Source organism: Neovison vison, chromosome 7 (assembly GCF_020171115.1).
Source record: "Neovison vison isolate M4711 chromosome 7, ASM_NN_V1, whole genome shotgun sequence".
NCBI classification, from domain to species: Eukaryota; Metazoa; Chordata; class Mammalia; order Carnivora; family Mustelidae; genus Neogale; species Neogale vison.
Genome location: NC_058097.1, coordinates 51,055,723 through 51,075,231, shown reverse-complemented (window position 1 = coordinate 51,075,231; position 19,509 = coordinate 51,055,723). Strand labels below are relative to the sequence as shown.

Here is a 19,509-nt window from a genome sequence, read left to right as displayed (position 1 = left end):
ATTCTAATTTCTCCATATCCTCAGTAACACTTACTATCTGAATTTTTTATTAGAGTCATCATCATGGGTGTAAAGTAGTATTTCACTATGGCTTTCACGTGCCCTGTTTCTTTTAAGGCTACCATAAGCAACCCATTTGCCCAGAAATGCTTGAATGCATCCTTCCATTGCCAGTTCCATGCATCACTGCCATTGCCACTGTAAGTTCAGATAACTATCATCTCTCACCTGAACTACTACAAAAGCCATAGTAAGTAACTGGACCTCCCTGTTTCCAGTCTCTTCCCTTGACTCAGTCCAAACAGTTGCATTAAACACCAGTTGTAATCATTATACTGTAAAGCTGGAAAATCTGTGATATATATAAAAAGGGGGAAACTTCCTGCAAAGCATACAGTAGGGAAACAAGGAAAACACTCCCTAACTGATCAGTGTTAAGATCACCAGTGATGTCGTGTGGATATCATGAGTCTTTTTTTAATGGTTTATTTATTTATTTTCAGGGCCCCTGAGTGGCTCAGTTAAGTGTCTGCCTTCAGCTTGGGTAGTGATCTCAGGGTCCTAGGATAGAGCCCCGCATCAGGGCTCTCTACTCAGTGTGGAGCCTGCATCTCCCTCTCCCTCAGCCTCTCCTACTACCCCCACTCCTGTGCTTGCTGGCTCTCTCTCTCTCAAATGAATAAATAATTTTTTGAAGATCTATTTAGTGGGGTGCCTGCGTTGCTTGGTTGGTTAAGCATCCAACTCTTGATTTCGGCTCAGGTCAGGGGATTGAGTCCCATAGTAGGCGCTGCACTCGGTGCAGAGTCTACTTGTCCCTCTCCCTCTGCCCCCCTGACTTGTTCGTGCTCTCTCTCCCCCAAACAAATAAATATAAAAGTAATAAATATTTATTTACTTGGGAGAGAGAGAATAGGGGAGGGGGCAGAGAAAGAGAGAGAATCACAGTCTAATGTGATGTGATTAAAAAGGGCACTTACTTCACTTCGGTGGTATTTTTCCAATACCCTTAACTCCAGTCTAATTATGACAAAACATCAGACAAACCCAAATTGAGGGACTCTGCCAATTACCTGATCAGTGCCCATCAAAACTTTGAAAGTCGAAGAAAACAAGTAAACTCTAAAAAACTCACAGAGCAGAAGAGACTAAGGGGATTTAACAACTAAATATGATGTAAGATCATTGATTGGCTCCTAGAACATAAAAAAGGTATAAATGAAAGAACTGGCAAAGATAAAGAGAAAAATCTTGAGAGCAGAATAGAAAAAGAACAGATTACATACTGGGGAACAAGACCAAATACTGCATACTTATCAACAGAAATTACAAAGACCAATGAACTTTTGGGGAGGGTATGTGATATGGTGAATGCTGTGAAGTGTGTAAGCCTGATGATTCACAGACCTGTGCCCCTGGGCAAATAATACATTATATGTTAATAAAAATAATTAATTAAAAGAGGAGAAATTACAAGGGCACCTGGGTGGCTCAGTGGGTTAAATCGTCTGTCTTTGGCTCAGGTCATGACCCCAGGGTCCTGGGATGGAGCCCTGCATCAAGCCCTGAAGTATCAAGCCCCCAATCGAATCGGGCTCTCTGCTCAGCAGGGAGCCTGCTTCCCCCTCTTCTCTGCCTACTTCTTTTTTTTTTTTTTTAAAGATTTTATTTATTTGACAGAGAGAGATCACAAGTAGGCAGAGAGGCAGGCATAGAGAGAGGAGGAAGCAGGCTCCCTGCTGAGCAGAGAGCCCGATGCGGGACTCGATCCCAGGACCCTGAGATCATGACCTGAGCCGAAGGCAGCGGCTTAACACACTAAGCCACCCAGGCGCCCCTCTCTGCCTACTTCTGATCTCTCTCTCTGTCAAAAAATAAATAAAATCTTTTAAAAAAAAGAAAAATTACAAAGGCCAAAAGAGAGATGAATAACTTCTTTAAAGCAAAGAAAGCAGAAATTGTATAATCAACAAAAATATCCTTCAAGAAAACAGGATGAAATAAAAACTTAAGCCAATAAAGAAAAATGAAGAGAATTCATCACCAACAGACCCACCTTACAAAAAAAAATGAAAAAAGAAGTTCTTGAGACTGAGGGAAATGACATCAGGGGGAAACTTGGATCTTTAGGAATAAAGAGTCAGAAATGGTATATATGTGGGTAAATATAAAAAACTAAATTGTCAAAAAAAACTATTGTCTTAATTTCTCTAAAACATGAATATTAAAACAAAAATTATAAGTTGTAGGTTTTATACTAAACTTTAGAGGTAAGACATATTAAAAGCAGCAGGTGATATAAATACTGGACTTACAAGGTTGTAAAATGTCCACATTTGTATGTGAACTGATGAAATATTAATACTAACTAAACTATAAAAAGTTAATAACATGGGGGCGCCTGGGTGGCTCAGTAGGTTAAAGCCTCTGCCTTCAGCTCAGGTCATGATCCCAGTGTCCTGAAATCGAGTTCGCATAGGGTTCTCTGCTCAGCAGGGAGCCTGCTTCCTCCTCTCTCTCTGCCTCTCTGCCTACTTGTGATCTCTATCTGTCAAATGAATAAATAAAATCTTTTTTAAAAAAGTTAATAATATACATTGTAATCCTTAGAAAAACTGCTAAATCTTGAAAAGAGTTATAGCTACCAAGACAATAAATTTAAATGGATACTAAAAATTACTCAAGCTATCCAAAAAAAGATGAGCGAACTGGAACCAAAAAAATTAGCAAAAAACAAAACAAAAACTGGAGACCCAAATCCAATCATAACAATAATTACATGAAATGTTTCAATTTAAGCATTCCAGTTAAAAGGCAAAGATTGTCAGGATGAATAAGAGAGACCCAATTAGGGGGCACCTGGGTGGCTCAGTGGGTTAAGCCTCTAACTTCGGCTCAGGTCATGATTCCGGGGTCTTGGGATTGAGTCCCACATCGGGCTCTCTGCTCAGCAGGGAGCCTGCTTCCCTTCTCTCTCTCTCTCTGCCTGCCTCTCTGCCTACTTGTGATCTCTGTCTGTCAAATAAATAAATAAAATATTAAAAAAAAGAGAGAGACCCAATTATAAGCCTCTGGAGAGATGCACCTTAATTTTACACAGATAAATGAAATTAACTTAATAGGAAAAGATTTATCTTGCAAATTAAGCACAAGAAGGCTGTAGTGGCCTTATTAATGTAATATAAAATGGGCTTTGAGATAAGTATTACCAGATATAGAGAAGGATATTCACTAATGATAAAAAAGCTCCATTCAGGGGCGCCTGGGTGGCTCAGTGAGTTAAGCCGCTGCCTTCAGCTCAGGTCATGATCTCAGGGTCCTGGGATCGAGTCCCGCATGGGGCTCTCTGCTCAGCAGGGAGCCTGCTTCCTCCTCTCTCTATGCCTGCCTCTCTGCCTACTTGTGATCTCTCTCTGTCAAATAAATAAAATCTTTAAAAAAAAAAAAAAAGCTCCATTCATCATGAAGTCAATATTTACAAATGTATACAAACATAATAAATCTCAAAATACATGAAGTAGGGGCGCCTGGGTGGCTCAGTGGGTTAATCCTCTGCCTTCGCCTCAGGTCATGATCTCAGGGTCCTAGGATCAAGCTCCGCATCAGGTTCTCTGCTCAACAGAGAGCCTGCTTCCCCCTCTTTCCCTGCCTCTCTGCCTACTTGTGATCTCTGTCTGTCAAATAAATAAATAAATAAAATCTTAAAAAAAAAAAAAGTCAACCAAGTGGAGGAGGCTGGAGACGTTTCTGTAAGAGTTGGCAGCCCACCTAAGTCCAAACGCCCACTGCTACAATACTCGGGCCACAGCTGAAATGTAACATACCTCAGAAATAACAAGGAGCAGGGGCGTCTGGGTGGCTCAGTTGTTCAGTGTCTGCTTTCGGCTCAGGTCGTGGTCTCGGGGTCCTGGGATCGAGCCCCGCATCGGGCTCCCTACCCAGTGGGGAGCCTGCTTCCCCCTCTCCAGCTCCCCCTGCTTGTGTTCCCACTCTCGCTCTCTATCATAGATAAATTTAAAAAAAGAAAGAAAGAAAGAAATAACAAGGAGCACTTGACTCTCCTCATCCCATGTTGACACCCAATCCCACTCTTCCTTCGTCCAGCTGCAGGGGAGGAAGGAAAATCTCATCCATGAAAAACTACAGCCACCTTTCTAGAACACACTCCGGAAGGGTCTTCTTTCAAACAAGTTTTCTGGCAAATGAGTAATAAACCGGACCCTTCCATGAAAACAGTGAGTTTTGGCAAACAGAGACATTGCGAACTGACCCCCTCCCCGCCCGCTGTGCCCCCTACTCAGCCCCGTGGACTGAGCAGACCCTCCGTCCGGGCTGAGCTGCGCTGGTGAGCCCCACGCGTGACCTCACATCACCGTTCCCAGCAACCACTACCTCAGGCCCATGCCCTCTGGAAGGGGGGCCCTCGGTGTACCTCCTTCCCTGGAACTACAACTTCCAGGGAGGAAACAGGGGAGCCGGGGTCAGGTTCAAGGAGCAGGGGAGAATTGTGCCTAATAGGCCGAGGGAAGATGGCTTCCACCCAGGTTTCCACTGCCGGGACGCTTGACCAGCTGGGCCTCCTCAAGGGTGGAAACCAACAGCCAAGACCCCAAGGAAGATTCAGACAGTGGAGGGGCCAAAACCTGTACCCTGGGTCCTGGGGGAGAAAAAAAGCGGGGGTGGGGGGGAGGCCTCTCGGGCCTCTTGGAGCCCTCGGCTCGGCAAATCCCAGGACGTCCAGGAACCGCAGCTCGGGAGCAACGCCCAGCACACCCTGTACCTATGAATTTCCAGGCCTCCCTGGGCTGTCCCCCTCTTCCCAGCCTGGAGGCCCCGTGCTTTTATGTGTGTTCAGTTAGGATAAAAAATGAACGTGAAGAAGCCTCAACTGAGAAACTTACCGAACCCTTCAAGCCTCGTCAAGTCAGCTCACAACTCGCTCGGCCTCACGTGTAACCTTTCCCGCCTTTCCTCTGCGCATGCGCCACAGCCCCAGGCGCGCCTTCTACTGATCAAGCGGGGGATTCTGCCCCTCTGCTCCAGTACAACCTTCGACACTGTGCATGCGCGCTTTCCCCACTCAGTTTCCGGTGTGAGCGGCCTGGCCTGCCCACCTCCACAGTTACCTGTTTAGACCTTGAGCCCAGTACCCTTCCACCTAAGCGCGCTTCTGAGGTCAGGCTTTTAGCCTCATCCCTGCTCTGGAGCATGCACTTTTTTTTTTTTTTTTTAAGATTTTATTTATTTATTTGACAGAGAGAAATCACAAGTAGATGGAGAGGCAGGCAGAGAGGTGGGGGGGAAGCAGGCTCCCTGCTGAGCAGAGAGCCCGATGCGGGACTCGATCCCAGGACCCTGAGATCATGACCTGAGCCGAAGGCAGTGGCTTAACCCACTGAGCCACCCAGGCGCCCCGTGGAGCATGCACTTTGCTTCCATTGCCGTGGGTGAGGTAGAGATGAGGGGTGAGGTGGGAAGCTTGTTCTTCCCAGTTATTTTTCTTGTTATCAAACTTTTGGTATGTATTTAAGCTTCCCCCGCTACTACCCAGACCCCAAATATGTGTCCAAGAAGACAGACATGGACTTTGCCTACAGAGAGCTCAGAACCCCACTGGGATTGCAGATGTGTAATATTAATAAAGGGTAACCCCACTAAATTGAGTCTGGAGGCCAGAAAGGGGAGCTCTCAAACCCTACCACCCCAGTCAATTGTAGACCCAGCGGGAAGAAACATAACTTTCAGGTGGATACTACTTGACTACCCCTCCAGGAGAAAGAAAGAAAGAAAGGTTTTCTCCTACCCAGCAACACTCCAGCCAAAGAGAGACTGTCACAACTCAGCCAATGAAATGTCACTACACTTCAAACTCCCACGTGGCTCCAGTGGAGATCTGTGTTGACAAAAGACCCCCAAATCCTACCCCTCCTCTATAAAAAAGTAGTTTGGGGCGCCTGGGTGGCTCAGTGGGTTGGGCCTCTGCCTTCGGCTCAGGTCATGATCTCAGGGTCCTGGGATCCAGCCCCGCATCAGGCTCTCTGCTCAGCAGGGAGCCTGCTTCCTCCTCTCTCTCTGCCTGCCTCTCTGCCTGCTTGTGATCTTTCTGTCAAATAAATGAATAAAATCTGTTTTAAGGGGCGCCTGGGTGGCTCAGTGGTTAAGCCGCTGCCTTCAGTTCAGGTCATGATCTCAGGGTCCTGGGATCCAGCCCCGCATCAGGCTCTCTGCTCAGCAGGGAGCCTGCTTCCTCCTCTCTCTCTGCCTGCCTCTCTGCCTGCTTGTGATCTCTGTTTGTCAAATAAATAAATAAAATCTTTTAAAAAAAATCTGTTTTAAAAAAATTAAAAAGTAGTTTTCCCCTTTTTTCTTGGACTTGTCTATGGTTTTGCCATAGCTTGCTTGTCCTGAATTGCAATTCACTGTCCTGAAAAAAACCCTTTTTTTTTTTTTTGCTGGTAAAATCACTAATAGTTTTGTCTTTAAGGTTAACAATACTTGATGATCAGAAGTAGGATCCAGAGAAGACAACCCACCTCACCCCCAACGACTCCAAAGCTGGTGAGCAAACACATGCCAGTACCCACAGAGCCAGTTGAGTTCACTGCTTTCTTGAGGACCCTGGAGTTTGAGGGTAAGTTTTTCTCCTGGATTTCAAGCTCCACTCTCTGTGTTTTCAGCTCTCTAGGCATTACTTAGGGTCTGTTTTAAGACTTTGTTCTCTCTAAGACTATTTATTTGGACATTGTTCCAACTCTGGTTTGGAACTAGGCTGCTTCTTGTTGCAACTGTGTTGTCTAGGAATTTTTCTCTTTGCTATAAAGAGAAACCTCTAAGAAATGGGATTCCCAGTCATCCAAACACTTTGAGGCCGCTCTGCCCCTTCTGGGACCATGGTCCGTATTTTGGCACACTTCTAACTAAATGGAATGACTTGACCAAAAGTGTTTCAGAACTCCAATAGCAATGATGGGGAACTTCCAATCTCTCCAAATTTGTTTTAGTCTAAATTAAATTAGAAAACTACAGCTCAAAAACACAAACAAAAACCCAAAAACAAACAAAAACCTGAATGCCTATTGTAATCGGTACTTTGAGGCTTACAAATGTTTTCAGGATACTAAATATGCCTCTTTGCAAAATATGATTTCTAAATTAACTGAGACAAATGTTTTTGTTTTGTTTTGTTTTTATTTTTGTTTTTGTTTTAAGATTTTATTTATTTATTTGACAGAGAGAAATCACAAGTAGATTGAGAGGCAGGTAGAGAGAGAGAGGAGGAAGCAGGCTCCCCGCTGAGCAGAGAGCCCGATGCGGGACTCGATCCCAGGACCCTGAGATCATGAAGCCAAAGGCAGAGGCCCAACGTACTGAGCCACCCAGGCACCCCCATAAATTAACTGAGACAAATGAACAATTGAAAGAAGAATATCTTCTCAGGCCTCTTTTTCCTCCTCCCCGCCCCCAACCTCTTTTTATCTCAAGACACTCGGCAGCCTCTCGTGCCTTTTTCCTCTGCACCGTCCCCACCTTCTCTATATCCACTGTTCCCTGGTTCTAATTCTTGCACTGAACTTCCCTTTTCCTGAAACTCTCTCCATCTCCCTCCTCTCCTGAGTCTATGAAAACCTGCCCCTTTTATTTTTTTATTATTCTTTGGGGCAGGAAGCATCTTGAGAGAGAAGGAAAGAATCCCAACCAGGCTCAGAGCTGGGCATCGTAAGCAGGATGCAGGACTTGATCTCACAATCCAGAGATCATGACCTGAGCTAAAATCAAGAGTCAGACACTTAACCAACTGAGCCACTAGGTGCCCCAAACCTGCCCCTTTTAAAGTTAAGTCCTCCGAGGAGCCAAATAAACTCCAAATTTCTTATGTTCCCTAGACCAAGGCCAAATTGTGAGCCATAGTCAAAGAGCTTCCTAAGATATGGTGCACCTGTGTGGCTCAGTCATTGTCTGCCTTGGGCTCAGGTGGTGGTCCCAGGGTCCTGGGATCAAGCCCCACATCAGGCTCCCCACTTGGCCAGGAAGCCTGCTTCTACCTCTCCCATTCCCCCTGTTTGTGTTCCCTCTCTCACTGTCTCTCTCTCTGTGTCAAATTTTTTAAAAATCTTTTTTTAAAATTTCCTAAAATAACTTGTGGCTGCATAATTTTAATCTGCCTCCTCCTTCGCCTGGCATTCTCTTTTCTCTGTGTCTTCTGTGTGTCCCTTACAATATTGGACACTCATTAAATTTAGGGATCCCTGGGTGCCTGGGTGGCTCAGTGGGTTAAGCCGCTGCCTTCGGCTCAGGTCATGATCTCAGGGTCCTGGGATCGAGTCCCGCATCGGGCTCTCTGCTCAACAGGGAGCCTGCTTCCCTCTCTCTCTCTGCCTGCCTCTCTGTCTACTTGTGATTTCTCCCTGTCAAATAAATAAATAAAATCTTTAAAAAATACAAAAATAAAAAATAAATAAATAAATTTAGGGATCCCTCAGATAACGCAGTTTGATTTCATCTCCAGATCCTTCATTACATGTGAAAAGCCCTTTTTTCCCAAATAAGGTCACATTCACAGATTCTAGGACATGAACATATTTTTTTAATTCCAATAATTTAACATACAATGTTATATCAGTTTCAGGTATACAATATATTCAACAATTATATACATTCAACAATTGTATACATTACTCAATGTTCATCATAAGTGTACTCTTAAACCCCCTCACCTATTTCACTCATCCCCTCACCCACCTACCCTCTGGTAACCATCAGTTTGTTCTCTATAGTTAAGAATCTGTTTTTAGGGTTGTCTCTTTTCCTCTTTGTTTGCTTTTTTACTTAAATTCCACATATGAGACTTATTTCACTATGCATTGTATGCTCTAGATCCTTCCATGTTGTTGTAAATGATAACATTTCATTATTTTTATTGGCTGCATAATATTCCCTTATATATCACATCTTTATCCATCATCTATTGATGGACACTTGGGCTCTTTCCATAATTTGGCTATTATAAATAATGCTGCATAAACATAGTGGTACATATCTCTTTGAATTAGTGTTTTAGTACTCTTTGGGTAAATACCTCATAGTGGAATTACTGGATCATATGGTAATTTTTTTTTTTTTTTTTGAGGAACATCCATACTGTTTTCCACAGTGGCTGCAACAGTCTGCATTCCCACCAACAGTACCTGAGAGTTCCTTTTTCTCCACATTCTCATCAACACTTGTTGTTTCTTATGTTTTCAATTTTAGCCATTCTTACAGGTGTGAAGTGATATGACATTGTGGTCTTGATTTGCATTTTCCTGATGATTAGTGATGTTGAGCATCTTTTTCATATGTCTGTGGCCACCATCTGTCTGTCTTTTTTGGAGAAATATCTTTTCATGTCTTCTGCCCATTTTCAGTTGGGTTATTTTTTTGGGTGGGGTGTTGAGTTGTATAAGTTCTTTATATATTTTGGATACTAAGTCTTTATTGGATATGTCATTTGCAAATATCTCTTCCCATTCAGTAGGTTGTCTTTTGGTTTTGTCAATTGTTTCCTTTGCTGTGCAGAAGCTTTTCATTTTGATGTAGTACCGAAGTTTATTTTTGCTTTTGTTTCCCTTGCCTCAAGAGTTGTATCTAGGGGCGCCTGGGTGGCTCAGTGGGTTAAGCGGCTGCCTTCGGCTCAGGTCATGATCTCAGGGTCCTGGGATCGAGTCCCGCATTGGGCTCTCTGCTCAGCAGGGAGCCTGCTTCCCTCTCTCTCTCTCTGCCTGCCTCTCTGTCTACTTGTGATTTCTCTCTGTCAAATAAATAAAATAAAATCTTTAAAAAAAAAAAGAGTTGTATCTAGAAAAATGTTGCAGGGCCAATGTCAGAGAAATTATTGCCTATGCGCTCTTCTATGATTTTTATGGTTTCAGGAATCACATTTAGGTCTTTAGTCCATTTTGAGTTTATTTTTGCATATGGTATGAGAAAGCAGTCCAGTTTTTCCAACACCATTTATCTTTTTCCCCACTGAATATTCTTGCCTCCTTTGTCAAAGATTAATTGACAATATAATCATGGGTTTATTTCTGAGCTCTCTATTCTTTTTTTTTAAGATTTATTTATTTATTTGGGGGTTTTTTGTGTTTGTTTGTTTGTTTGTTTGTTTTGGACAGAGAGAGAGACAATGAGAAAGGGAACACAAACATGGGGAGTGGGAGAGGGAAAAGCAGGCTTTCCTCTGAGTGGGGAGCCCAATACAGGGCTCGATCCCAGGACTCTGGTATCATGACCTGAGCTGAAGGCCAATGCTTAACAACTGAGCCACCCAGGGACCATTTATTTATTTATTTGAGAGAGAGTGAGCATGAGGGAGGGGAGGAGCTGAGGGGGAGGGAGAGAATCCCAAGCAGACTCTGCTGAGTACATAGCCCAGTGCAGGGCTCAGTTTCACAACCTTGAGATCATGGCCTGAGCCAACACCTAGAGTTGGATGCTTAACTGACTGAGCCACCCAGGCACCCCATGGGCTCTCTCTTCTGTTCCATTGGTCCATGTGTCTATTTTTGTGCCAGTACCATACCGTTTTGATTACTACAGCTTTGTAATGTATCTTGAAATCTGAGATTTTGATACTTCTTTTTAAAGACTGCTTTGGCATGGACATAACTTTTGAGAGGGGAGGGGCAGGGTATCACCATTCAACCCACTACAATCAATACAGAAGTAATGGTAGTTATTTGTGTGGAAAATGATGAGAGCCTGGATTAGGATGGTGGCTAAGAGACAAGTGGGTGGATCTGAAATGTGTGTTAGTAGTAGAACATAGAGGACTTAAATTTGGCTTAGAAGGGAAGATGAGGGGTAAGGGATGAGGGACCAGTGTCCTGAGTGAGATTTGGACTTAGAGTTATAGAAACTGAGTCTAGGTTTCAAAAGACCCTTTCAGGCCATGTGGAGAATGGACTGGAGGGGTGAGACTAAGACCAGGGAGGAGCATGAGGTTTGGGTCCAGGAGGGAGAGCACAAATCCTAAGCCAGCCCAACTCAATTATACAGAGAAAAGTGGAGAAAGTAGAGAAGCAAGAGGCAGAAAGTATTAGATTAGGGAATGATGGGCTGTATGGGAAAGGAGAGAGAGAATGAGGGCAGCCACCCAGGGGTTGGCCCACCAAGGAAGGAAGAATCTGTGAACTTGAAGACAGATCTCTTGATATTTTCCAGTCAGAGGAGAAAAAAAAATAAGAAGGATACAAAAAAATACATACACACATACACACATACACACTCACACACACACACACACAGAGAATGAAATATTATTTAGCCATGAAAAAGAAGGAAATCCTCCCATTTGCAACATGGTTGAGACTGGAAGGCATTGTGCTAAGTGAAATTAGCCAGACACAGAAAGACAAATACTGCACAGGATCATTTAAATATAGAATCTCGGGGCGCCTGGGTGGCTCAGTGGGTTAAAGCCTCTGCCTTCAGCTCAGGTCATGATCTCAGGGTCCTGGGATCGAGCCCCACATTGGGCTCTCTGCCCAGCGGGGAGCCTGCTTCCTCCTCTCTCTCTCTCTCTCTCTCCCTGCCTCTGCTTGCTTGTGATCTCTGTCTGTCAAATAAATAAATAAAATTTTTAAAAAAATTTTTTAATGTAGAATCTCAGGGGCACCTGGGTGGTTCAGTGGGTTAAGCTGCTGCCTTCGGCTCAGGTCATGATCTCAGGGTCCTGGGATCAAGTCCCACGTTGGGCTCTCTGCTCAGCAGGGAGCCTGCTTCTCTCTCTCTCTCTCTCTCTCTCTCTCTGCCTCCCTCTCCATCTACTTGTGATCTCTCTCTGTCAAATAAATAAATAAAATCTTTTTAAAAAAAAGAATATAAATTTTAAATGTAGAATCTCAAAAGCAAAAATTTTAAAAGCCAAGTTCATAGACACAGTAGAATGGTGCCTCCTGGGTGGCTCAGTGGGTTAAGCCGCTGCCTTCGGCTCAGGTCATGATCTCAGGGTCCTGGGATCGAGTCCCGCATCGGGCTCTCTGCTCAGCAGGGAGCCTGCTTCCCTCTCTCTCTCTCTGCCTGCTTCTCCGCCTACTTGTGATTTCTCTCTGTCAAATAAATAAATAAAATCTTAAAAAAAAAAAAAACAGTAGAATGGTGCCTGTCCAGGGCTAGGGCATGGGGGAAATGGGGACATGTGGGTCAAAGGGCACAGACTTTCAGTTAAAAGAAGAATACATTCTTAGGATCTAATGTGCAGCATGGTGACTATAGTTAATAATTCAGTATTGCATACTAGAAAGTTGCTGAGGATATCTGTTAAGGGTTCTCACCACCAAAAGAAGAAAAAAGTTAACTCTGTGCAATGATGAATGTGTTATCTTGAGCTTGGTAATCATTCCACAGTGTATATGTTATCAGATCTCCCTGTTGGGCACCTGGGTGGCTCAATCAGTTAAGTGTCTCCCTTCAGTTCAGGTTATGATCCCAGGGTCCTGGGATCGAGCCCCACATCAGGGTCCCTTGCTCAATGGGGAGCCTCCTTCTCCCTCTGCCTGCCACTCCCCCTGCTTGTGCTCTCTCTCTCTGATAAATAAATAAAATATTTTTAAAAAATCATCATGTTGGGGGCACCTGGGTGGCTCAGTGGGTTGGACCTCTGCCTTCGGCTCAGGTCATGATCTCAGGTTCCTGGGATCGAGCCCCGCATCGGGCTCGCTGGTTGGCAGGGAGCCTGCTTACCCCTCTCCCTCTGCCTGCTTCTCTGTCTACTTGTGATCTCTCTCTGTCAAATAAGTAAATAAAATCTTAAAAGAAAAAAATCATCATGTTGTACACTTGAAATATGTACAATTATAATCATCAGTTATTCCTCAGTAATGGAAAAATAGAACGTCCAGTGCCAAACATCAGAAAACTATTAATATGATTGACTTTTTATGACATTAATAAGAAAATAAATTGCATTTGGAGCTTTTTTTTAAAAAAAGATTTTATTTATTTACTTGACAGAGATCACGGGCAGGCAGAGGCAGGCAAAGAGAGAGGCAGAGAGAGGGAAAGGGAAACAGGCTCCCCGCTGAGCAGAGAGCAGAGAGCCCACTGAGCCACCCAGGCACCCCTGGAGCTTTTTTTAAAAGATTTTATTTATTTGACAGAGAGACAGCCAGAGAGGGAACCCAGGCAAGAGGAGGGGGAGAGAGAAAAGCAGGCTTCCCACTGAGCAGGGAGCCCAATTCCAGACTTGATCCTGGAACCCCCAGATCACGACCCAAGCAAGCCAAAGGCAGACACTTAACAACTGAGTCACCGAGGCACCTCTGCATTTGAAGTCTTAAAAAAAAAAAGTGGAGGAGTGCCTGGGTGGCTCAGGTCATGATCTCAGGGTCCTCGGATGGAGCAGGGAGCCTGCTTCCCTTTCTCTCTCTCTGCATGCCTCTCTGCCTACTTGTGATCTCTGTCAAATAAATAAATAAAATCTTTTTTTTAAATAAAATCTTTAAAAAAAAAAAAAAGTAGATGAGATCTCTCAGCAAGAGAGGGTGCTGAGTCTCTAAGAGGCACTGGTTTTCCAAGGCCTGGGTGGGTGTCAGGATGATAGGAACATCCCCAATCATGGAAATCTGGCTTGACAAGAGTAGGGGCCATGGGGCAACAGGGGGCACTTTCAGAGGCTGCGGGGTGTGCGGCTCAGGTCAAGAGACAAGCAAGCAGGCGCGGACCTAGATCTAACTGTCAAGGTCCCGGGTTCAATCCTAACTCCTCCCCAGCCTCCCCCTCTTGGGGCCCCAGTGCAGATGCAGGAAGTACTGCTAGAGGCTCAGCTTCCTCTCTGGGTGTTTAGGCACTGCCCAGCCACCACTCCCCCCTCACTCCCAGGGACCTTCCCACTGGGGGCACTGCAGCACTTTCACTTCCCCCAGGTGCCCAAGCCCTGCCCTAGCATGCGGGAGCACCACGCTCTACACTTGTTGCCAAGAACAGGATGCAGACTCTGAGAGGGGGCCCATAACAAGGTGGGGCGCATAAGCAGAGAAAGGACTGGCCTGCAGAGAGAAGGGGCCAGAGAGAGGGAGGAGATAGATGCGGGGTGGGGGGGGTTGCGGGGCGGTTTTTGGGGAAGGGAGGGCAGGGAGGGACAGAGACCCAGACAGAAGGGAACAGAGACCCAGAAAAGGGAGGACGAGAGGCTGAGGGCTGGGAAGGGGTGGGGGTGGGGGCAGAGAGAGATGCAGAGACGGCAGAGCTTAGCAGGCAGTGAGGTCAGAGTGTCTGTGAGGTCGGCTGCTGTCCAGGGCTGGCCTGGGGTCCTGGTGCCCAGAGTAGGTGGATGCAAGGAGCTCAGGGGTCCCCCAGCCTGAACCATGGAGACCTGGGAGGGAGTACCCAGCGTGTCCTTGGTGCCCAAAAATTCCAAGGCCCCTCCAGTACAGGTGTGTGTCCCAGTGGGGCAGGTGAGGGAGGCAGGGAGGCGCAGAAACAGACCAGAAAGCCACCTCGCCTGTAGAGGGAGGGGGTGGGGCTCCACTGCTGGCGGGGGGGCGGGGGGGGCGGGGAGACTTCCTCTTTCTCTGTGTTCTTCCTTTCTCCCTCTCTGTCTCTCACAGCTTCTGTCTTTCTGCTCATCTCCTCCGGGCCCAACACCTCTTCTCTTCTGTCCCTCCCACGGGCTGCCGACCCCTCTTAGGTGAAGATGTCGGCCCAGGACAGCTGCCTCAGCCTCATCAAATACCTCCTCTTCGTTTTCAACCTCTTCTTCTTCGTGAGTTGCCACATGGCTGCCCAACCCAGCCCCAGCCCCTGCCCCAGCCCCCTGACCTGATATACCTTCCCCAGTCCCCCTCGCCTTTGCCCACCGCCATATTCCCATCTCCTCTTGCCAGGTCCTAGGCAGCCTTATTTTCTGCTTCGGCATCTGGATACTCATTGACAAGACCAGCTTTGTGTCCTTTGTAGGTGAGGGGGCCAGGGCCATCGGGGAGGGCCTCCTGGAGCAAGCATGACCTGGTCTGCCCCCAGGTGACGTCCTGGGGGGTCTCCCTTGTCCCAGGTTCTGCTTCACAGCCTGCCACTGCTCTTAGCCCCTGCAGTCTTCCTCTGGCAAATGAATTGTGCATATGAATGATAATAAAAAATGGTAATAGCCATTTCTCAGGCACTTCCTAGGCTGTAGAGCTCATGCAGATGATTATCAGACCCTCCCACAGACCTTCCCCTCTCTTGAAGTTCAGAGAGGGGATGTCATTTACTGGATGTTACACAGCAAAGAAGTAGAAAAGCAGAGAGAACACTAATAATAATAGGAGAGTCGTAATAGAATAATAGTCGCGATCCTAATGGTTCAGATTTAATAAGTGTTTGCCCTGTATTGAGGACAGCGTTAAACGCGTGCCTCCCATGTGTCCCTTAAAATAACCCTAAGGAATAGAGATCTTTTCCCCGCCCTCAGGGAGGTTTTAGTGATCCAATGTCACAGATCAAGTGATGGGACTGAAACTGTTGGGGGTGAAGAGGAGCAGGAGGAGGAAAGAGACTGAGAGCAAGAGGAAGAAGGCCTCCAGAGAGAAAGGGGACAGAGATCCAGAGCAGAAACAAAGAGCTGGGGCAGGGGGGTGGGGGGGCGCAGAGACTCAGAAGGGGCAGAGTCTCAGAGAGAAGGAGACAAAGAATCCCAGAAGGAGAGGAATAGAGACTCAACATGTGGCAGGGACAGACACCCAGAGAGTTCCCCCGAATACTGCTCCCCAGTTGAGTGGCTGTGTGGGTGGGAAATGGGGCTTCCTGGAGCTGTGCGCCTGAGCACAATGTCACCGCCTCTCACCTCCCCCAGGCTTGTCCTTCGTGCCCCTGCAGATCTGGTCCAAGGCCCTGGCCATCTCAGGAATTCTCACCATGGGCCTTGCCCTCCTGGGCTGTGTGGGGTCCCTGAAGGAGCTCCGCTGCCTCCTGGGCCTGGTGAGTCCCCTGTCCACATTCCCCCTCAAACAGAGCCCTGGCAGCCTCTGTATCCTGGTTGGGGGTGCGCTCAGTCTGACCTCTCCACTCTGCCCACCAGTATTTTGGAATACTTCTGCTCCTGTTTGCCACGCAGATCACCCTGGGAATCCTCATCTCCACTCAGCGGATGCGGGTGAGCTTGGCTTTCCCTCCCACACTCCCCCCAAATGTATGGGGGTGGTGGAAAAACACAAAAGCAGACACAGCTGACAAGGACAAAGGGAAACAGTGACAGGCAGAGGAAGACAGAGAGAGACAGGGACACAGAGAAGACGCACAGGAAGATAGAGACAAGGAGATTCAAAGCAAGATCACGACGTGGATGGAGGAAAACAGACATAGCAAGACAGACAGAGATCCAAGGGGAAACAAACAAACAAAAAAAAAAAAAAGAAGAAAAGAAAGAAAAAAAAAATTGGGGGAGAAACAGGGGACTCCCAGAGAGACAGAGACCTAATGAGAGACCGTGGGAGATAGCGGGGGAACAGAAGGACGGTAGAAACAGGCAGATTTTGAGGAACAGAGACCTAGCTAGCCATTCAGTGAGAAATCGAGAGCGCCTTCAAACCGCTGGGGGACCCCTTGGGACTGAGAAAGCCCGGGAGTAGCTGGACTGGGTAGGGGCAAACCCGGGTGGAAACCCAGCCTATCCAGCCTCACTCTCCGCCTCGTAGCTGGAGCGGAGGGTGAAGGAAATCGTGCTGGAGACCATCCAGAACTACCGCTCGCGTCCGGAGGAGTCGGCGGCGGAGGAGAGTTGGGACTACGTGCAGTTTCAGGTGCGTGGGGTCCCCGCTTGCCCAGATGCTTATCCCTCCTTCTAGCTCTGGGATTCTGACGTAGCTCTGCCCCCTGCCCCAACGAAGCGGGGGTGGAGTAGGGTCACCTTCAGGTAACCCTACCGCACCCCCAATGTCACCCCGCCCCCAGAAGATAGCCGAACACACTCCTGTGGCCATTTCCCTCCAGCTCCCAGGCCCTGGAGAGGCTCTGTTTTCTGCCCCGACAAGACTTCGCCCTCAGTCCCAAGGCCCTAGTGTGACCCAACTCCCTGATCTTTAGTGACTCTGGCCCCAGGGGACCCGGCCCACGTGAGACTCCATTCCCTGGTTATTCACGTGGCCCTGCCTTCCCATCCACCTGTCCCCTACCTAGGCTGAATTGCACTGCCCACCAGTCTTCTGCTGCTCCTCCCACAGCCCCAGGTGGCCCGTGATTCGTCTCTCCCAACCCCATGTTCCCCTAATGCCCCCAAGCCTAGCCCGCCATCCCCCCGCCGTGCCCACTATCTAGCCCTCTGCTCCCCAACACGACCTCATACACATCATCCAGTCCCCTGAACCCCCAAATCATCTTGAATCCCTCCAGTCCCCGTCCCTTTGACTCCCGTCCCTCTTCGCAGCTGCGCTGCTGCGGCTGGAACTCTCCTCGGGACTGGTTCAGTATCCCCAGCCTCATCAGCAACGAGTCGGACGTGCATCGCGTGCCCTGCTCCTGCTATAATTCATCGGCGACCAATGACTCCGCAGTCTTCGATAAGCTCTCCTTCCCCCAGTTCAGCCGGCCCGGACCCCTGGCGCGGCCCCGGCACAGTATTGACCTTTGCGTGGTTCCTGCAAACAGCAATATCTACAGCGAGGTGGGGAGGGCTTGGAGCCCGCTAGAAAGGGGAGCGCCCTGTGCGGGGGTAGGGCTGCGGTCTGGGCTTGCTTCTCCAGGAGACGGAGCCGCTGGACTAGGGAAGGGTCTGAAGGGTGGGGCTATGAGAAAGGGGCACATCAGGAGGGGTGGGGGGCCCTAGGAGGGACCCGGGTTGTAGGGGCGGGACCTAAAAGAAAAGGCGAGGAGGGTGGGACCAGGCGAGTTGGAGACTAGAAAACCCTACTAACGAGGATGAGGGGCGTTGCCTGAAAGAGGGGTGAAGGCTAGGCTAAGGAGAACAGTGGGCACGGGCTTGAGGGCGAATCCCAGAAAGACCCTACTTTTAACCTTATCCCACATTCCCAGGGCTGCGCGCGGAGCCTCCAAAAATGGTTGCACAACAACCTCATCTCCATAGTGGGCATTTGTCTAGGTGTCGGTCTGCTTGAGGTAATTTGGTCCAGCCCCCACTCGCAATTGGCCCTACAATCCCTAGATGGCCCTACCCCAAACACCTGGGAAAGGGGCAAGCCTAGAGCGTCAGCCCATTCAGGTTCTCCTGCCTCTCCGCATGCACGCGGGAGACCTACCCCTTGCAAGCCCGGATTGGCTGCACGCAAGAAGTAGGCGTTCCCTCCCGCCCTTGCGAAGCTCTCATTGGCCCTCCTTAGCGAATCTGCCCCCTGCTCGTAGCCGCAATATCCCTCCCCTTTCCCTGCAGGTGAGTGTGGCGGGGCTCAGCCTGCTACTCTTGCGTAGGGCGCTCCGCCGGGAACGGCAGCGGCAGGTGCTGGGCGCCTGTAGTTCCAGCCCCGGGCCTGGACCCAGTGCTGATGGCGGCGGCGGGCGCTGTGGTGTACTGAGCAGCAGCGGGCGTAGCGGCGGTCTGTGGGGTGGCTGGGGCATGGCAGATGCCTGTCCCAACTGGGGGGACAAGTCCCCACAGGGCAAGCTGCCCGTGGCCCTGGGGCCCTGGCCGCTTTGGGATCAAGACGAGGAACAACCTGAGACCGGGAGTGCGGGCGAGGAGGTGGAGGTCGAGGTGGAATTAGCAGCCGAAGCAGTGAGAGAGACAGATGAGCCTCCAGAATAAAGTACCCTGGGCTAGCTCCGGATCTCACTCCTTCCCAAACTTTGAACCCGCGCTAGACACAGCTGAATACTCCCTACCCCACCCTGTTCCCTTTCTTTCCATCCTCCCCACCCCCCGCATCTTTGGTAGTCTACCCCAAGCCCCCAAATTCCCATCCCTGACCCACCTTTCTCAACCTGGCTGAGCTCCCCCTCTAACCTCACCTTTCTCCACCCCTCCCGAATCTCCACACTTAATTTTCTTCCCCAGGCACTACCCCTTTTTCTCCCTCAGAACAACCACCATCCCTACCCCAGTACCCCCCGCCGGACCCTGCGGACCTCTCTGACCAGGTCTCCTTTCTCTATAGCTCAGCTTCATGACGCTCTCGATATTCCTGTGCAGAAACCTGGACCAAGTCTACGACCGGCTCACTCGGTACCGCTAGGCCCCAGTCTCTTCCCAAAGCCCCGCCCTGTCCCCTTCAAGTGCCCTAGGGGCTTCCCTGTGGTCTGTAAATATTTGTTCAATCCCCAGTTCGCCCCAACCGCTGAATCCTCCACCTCCTCATTTCCCTGGGGGACTCAGATGTCTGCCTGCCCAGCTGCTGTCACCTCTCCCTTGGGACCTGGGGCTTCCGGCCACCAGCTTCCTGTCCCCAAAGATACCTCATTTCCTTGCCTCATCTTTCGGCTTACCACCTCCCACAGGATTATTTTCACCCAAACCCCAAATAAATCCCCTGCATTTTGGTAAAATAGTTTTATCCTCTGTCAAAACACAAACCAACACACTTTGCGGGCGAGGGGAGGCAACACAGT

General features: G+C 48.3%; 1 protein-coding gene across 3 annotated transcripts; it reads left to right on the top strand.

Moving 5' to 3' along the window:
- The first annotated feature begins 13,889 nt into the window (after nt 1–13,889).
- CD37 (CD37 molecule) lies at nt 13,890–19,446 on the top strand. 3 transcript variants are annotated; one of them, XM_044256900.1, is made up of 9 exons: nt 13,890–13,994; nt 14,586–14,740; nt 14,862–14,934; nt 15,809–15,933; nt 16,034–16,108; nt 16,650–16,754; nt 17,378–17,614; nt 17,983–18,066; nt 19,059–19,446. In XM_044256900.1, the coding sequence occupies exons 2-9, from the start codon at nt 14,672–14,674 to the stop codon at nt 19,134–19,136; spliced, it is 846 nt and encodes a 281-aa protein (XP_044112835.1). In that variant the 5' UTR covers nt 13,890–13,994; nt 14,586–14,671; the 3' UTR covers nt 19,137–19,446. The 3 variants fall into 3 exon arrangements, with proteins under 3 accessions (XP_044112835.1, XP_044112836.1, XP_044112834.1); XM_044256901.1 differs by having other exon boundaries at nt 13,892–13,994; nt 14,666–14,740; XM_044256899.1 differs by lacking the exon at nt 13,890–13,994 and adding an exon at nt 14,397–14,411 and having other exon boundaries at nt 14,666–14,740.
- The last annotated feature ends 63 nt before the right edge of the window (nt 19,447–19,509 follow it).

Coding starts and splice junctions, on each gene's coding strand:
- CD37 (XM_044256900.1), top strand. CDS start 14,672: ATGTCGGCCCAGGACAGCTGCCTCAGCCTCATCAAATACCTCCTCTTC. Junction 16,109..16,649: donor TCTCCACTCAGCGGATGCGG/GTGAGCTTGGCT, acceptor TCCGCCTCGTAG/CTGGAGCGGAGGGTGAAGGA. Junction 16,755..17,377: donor GGGACTACGTGCAGTTTCAG/GTGCGTGGGGTC, acceptor CCCTCTTCGCAG/CTGCGCTGCTGCGGCTGGAA.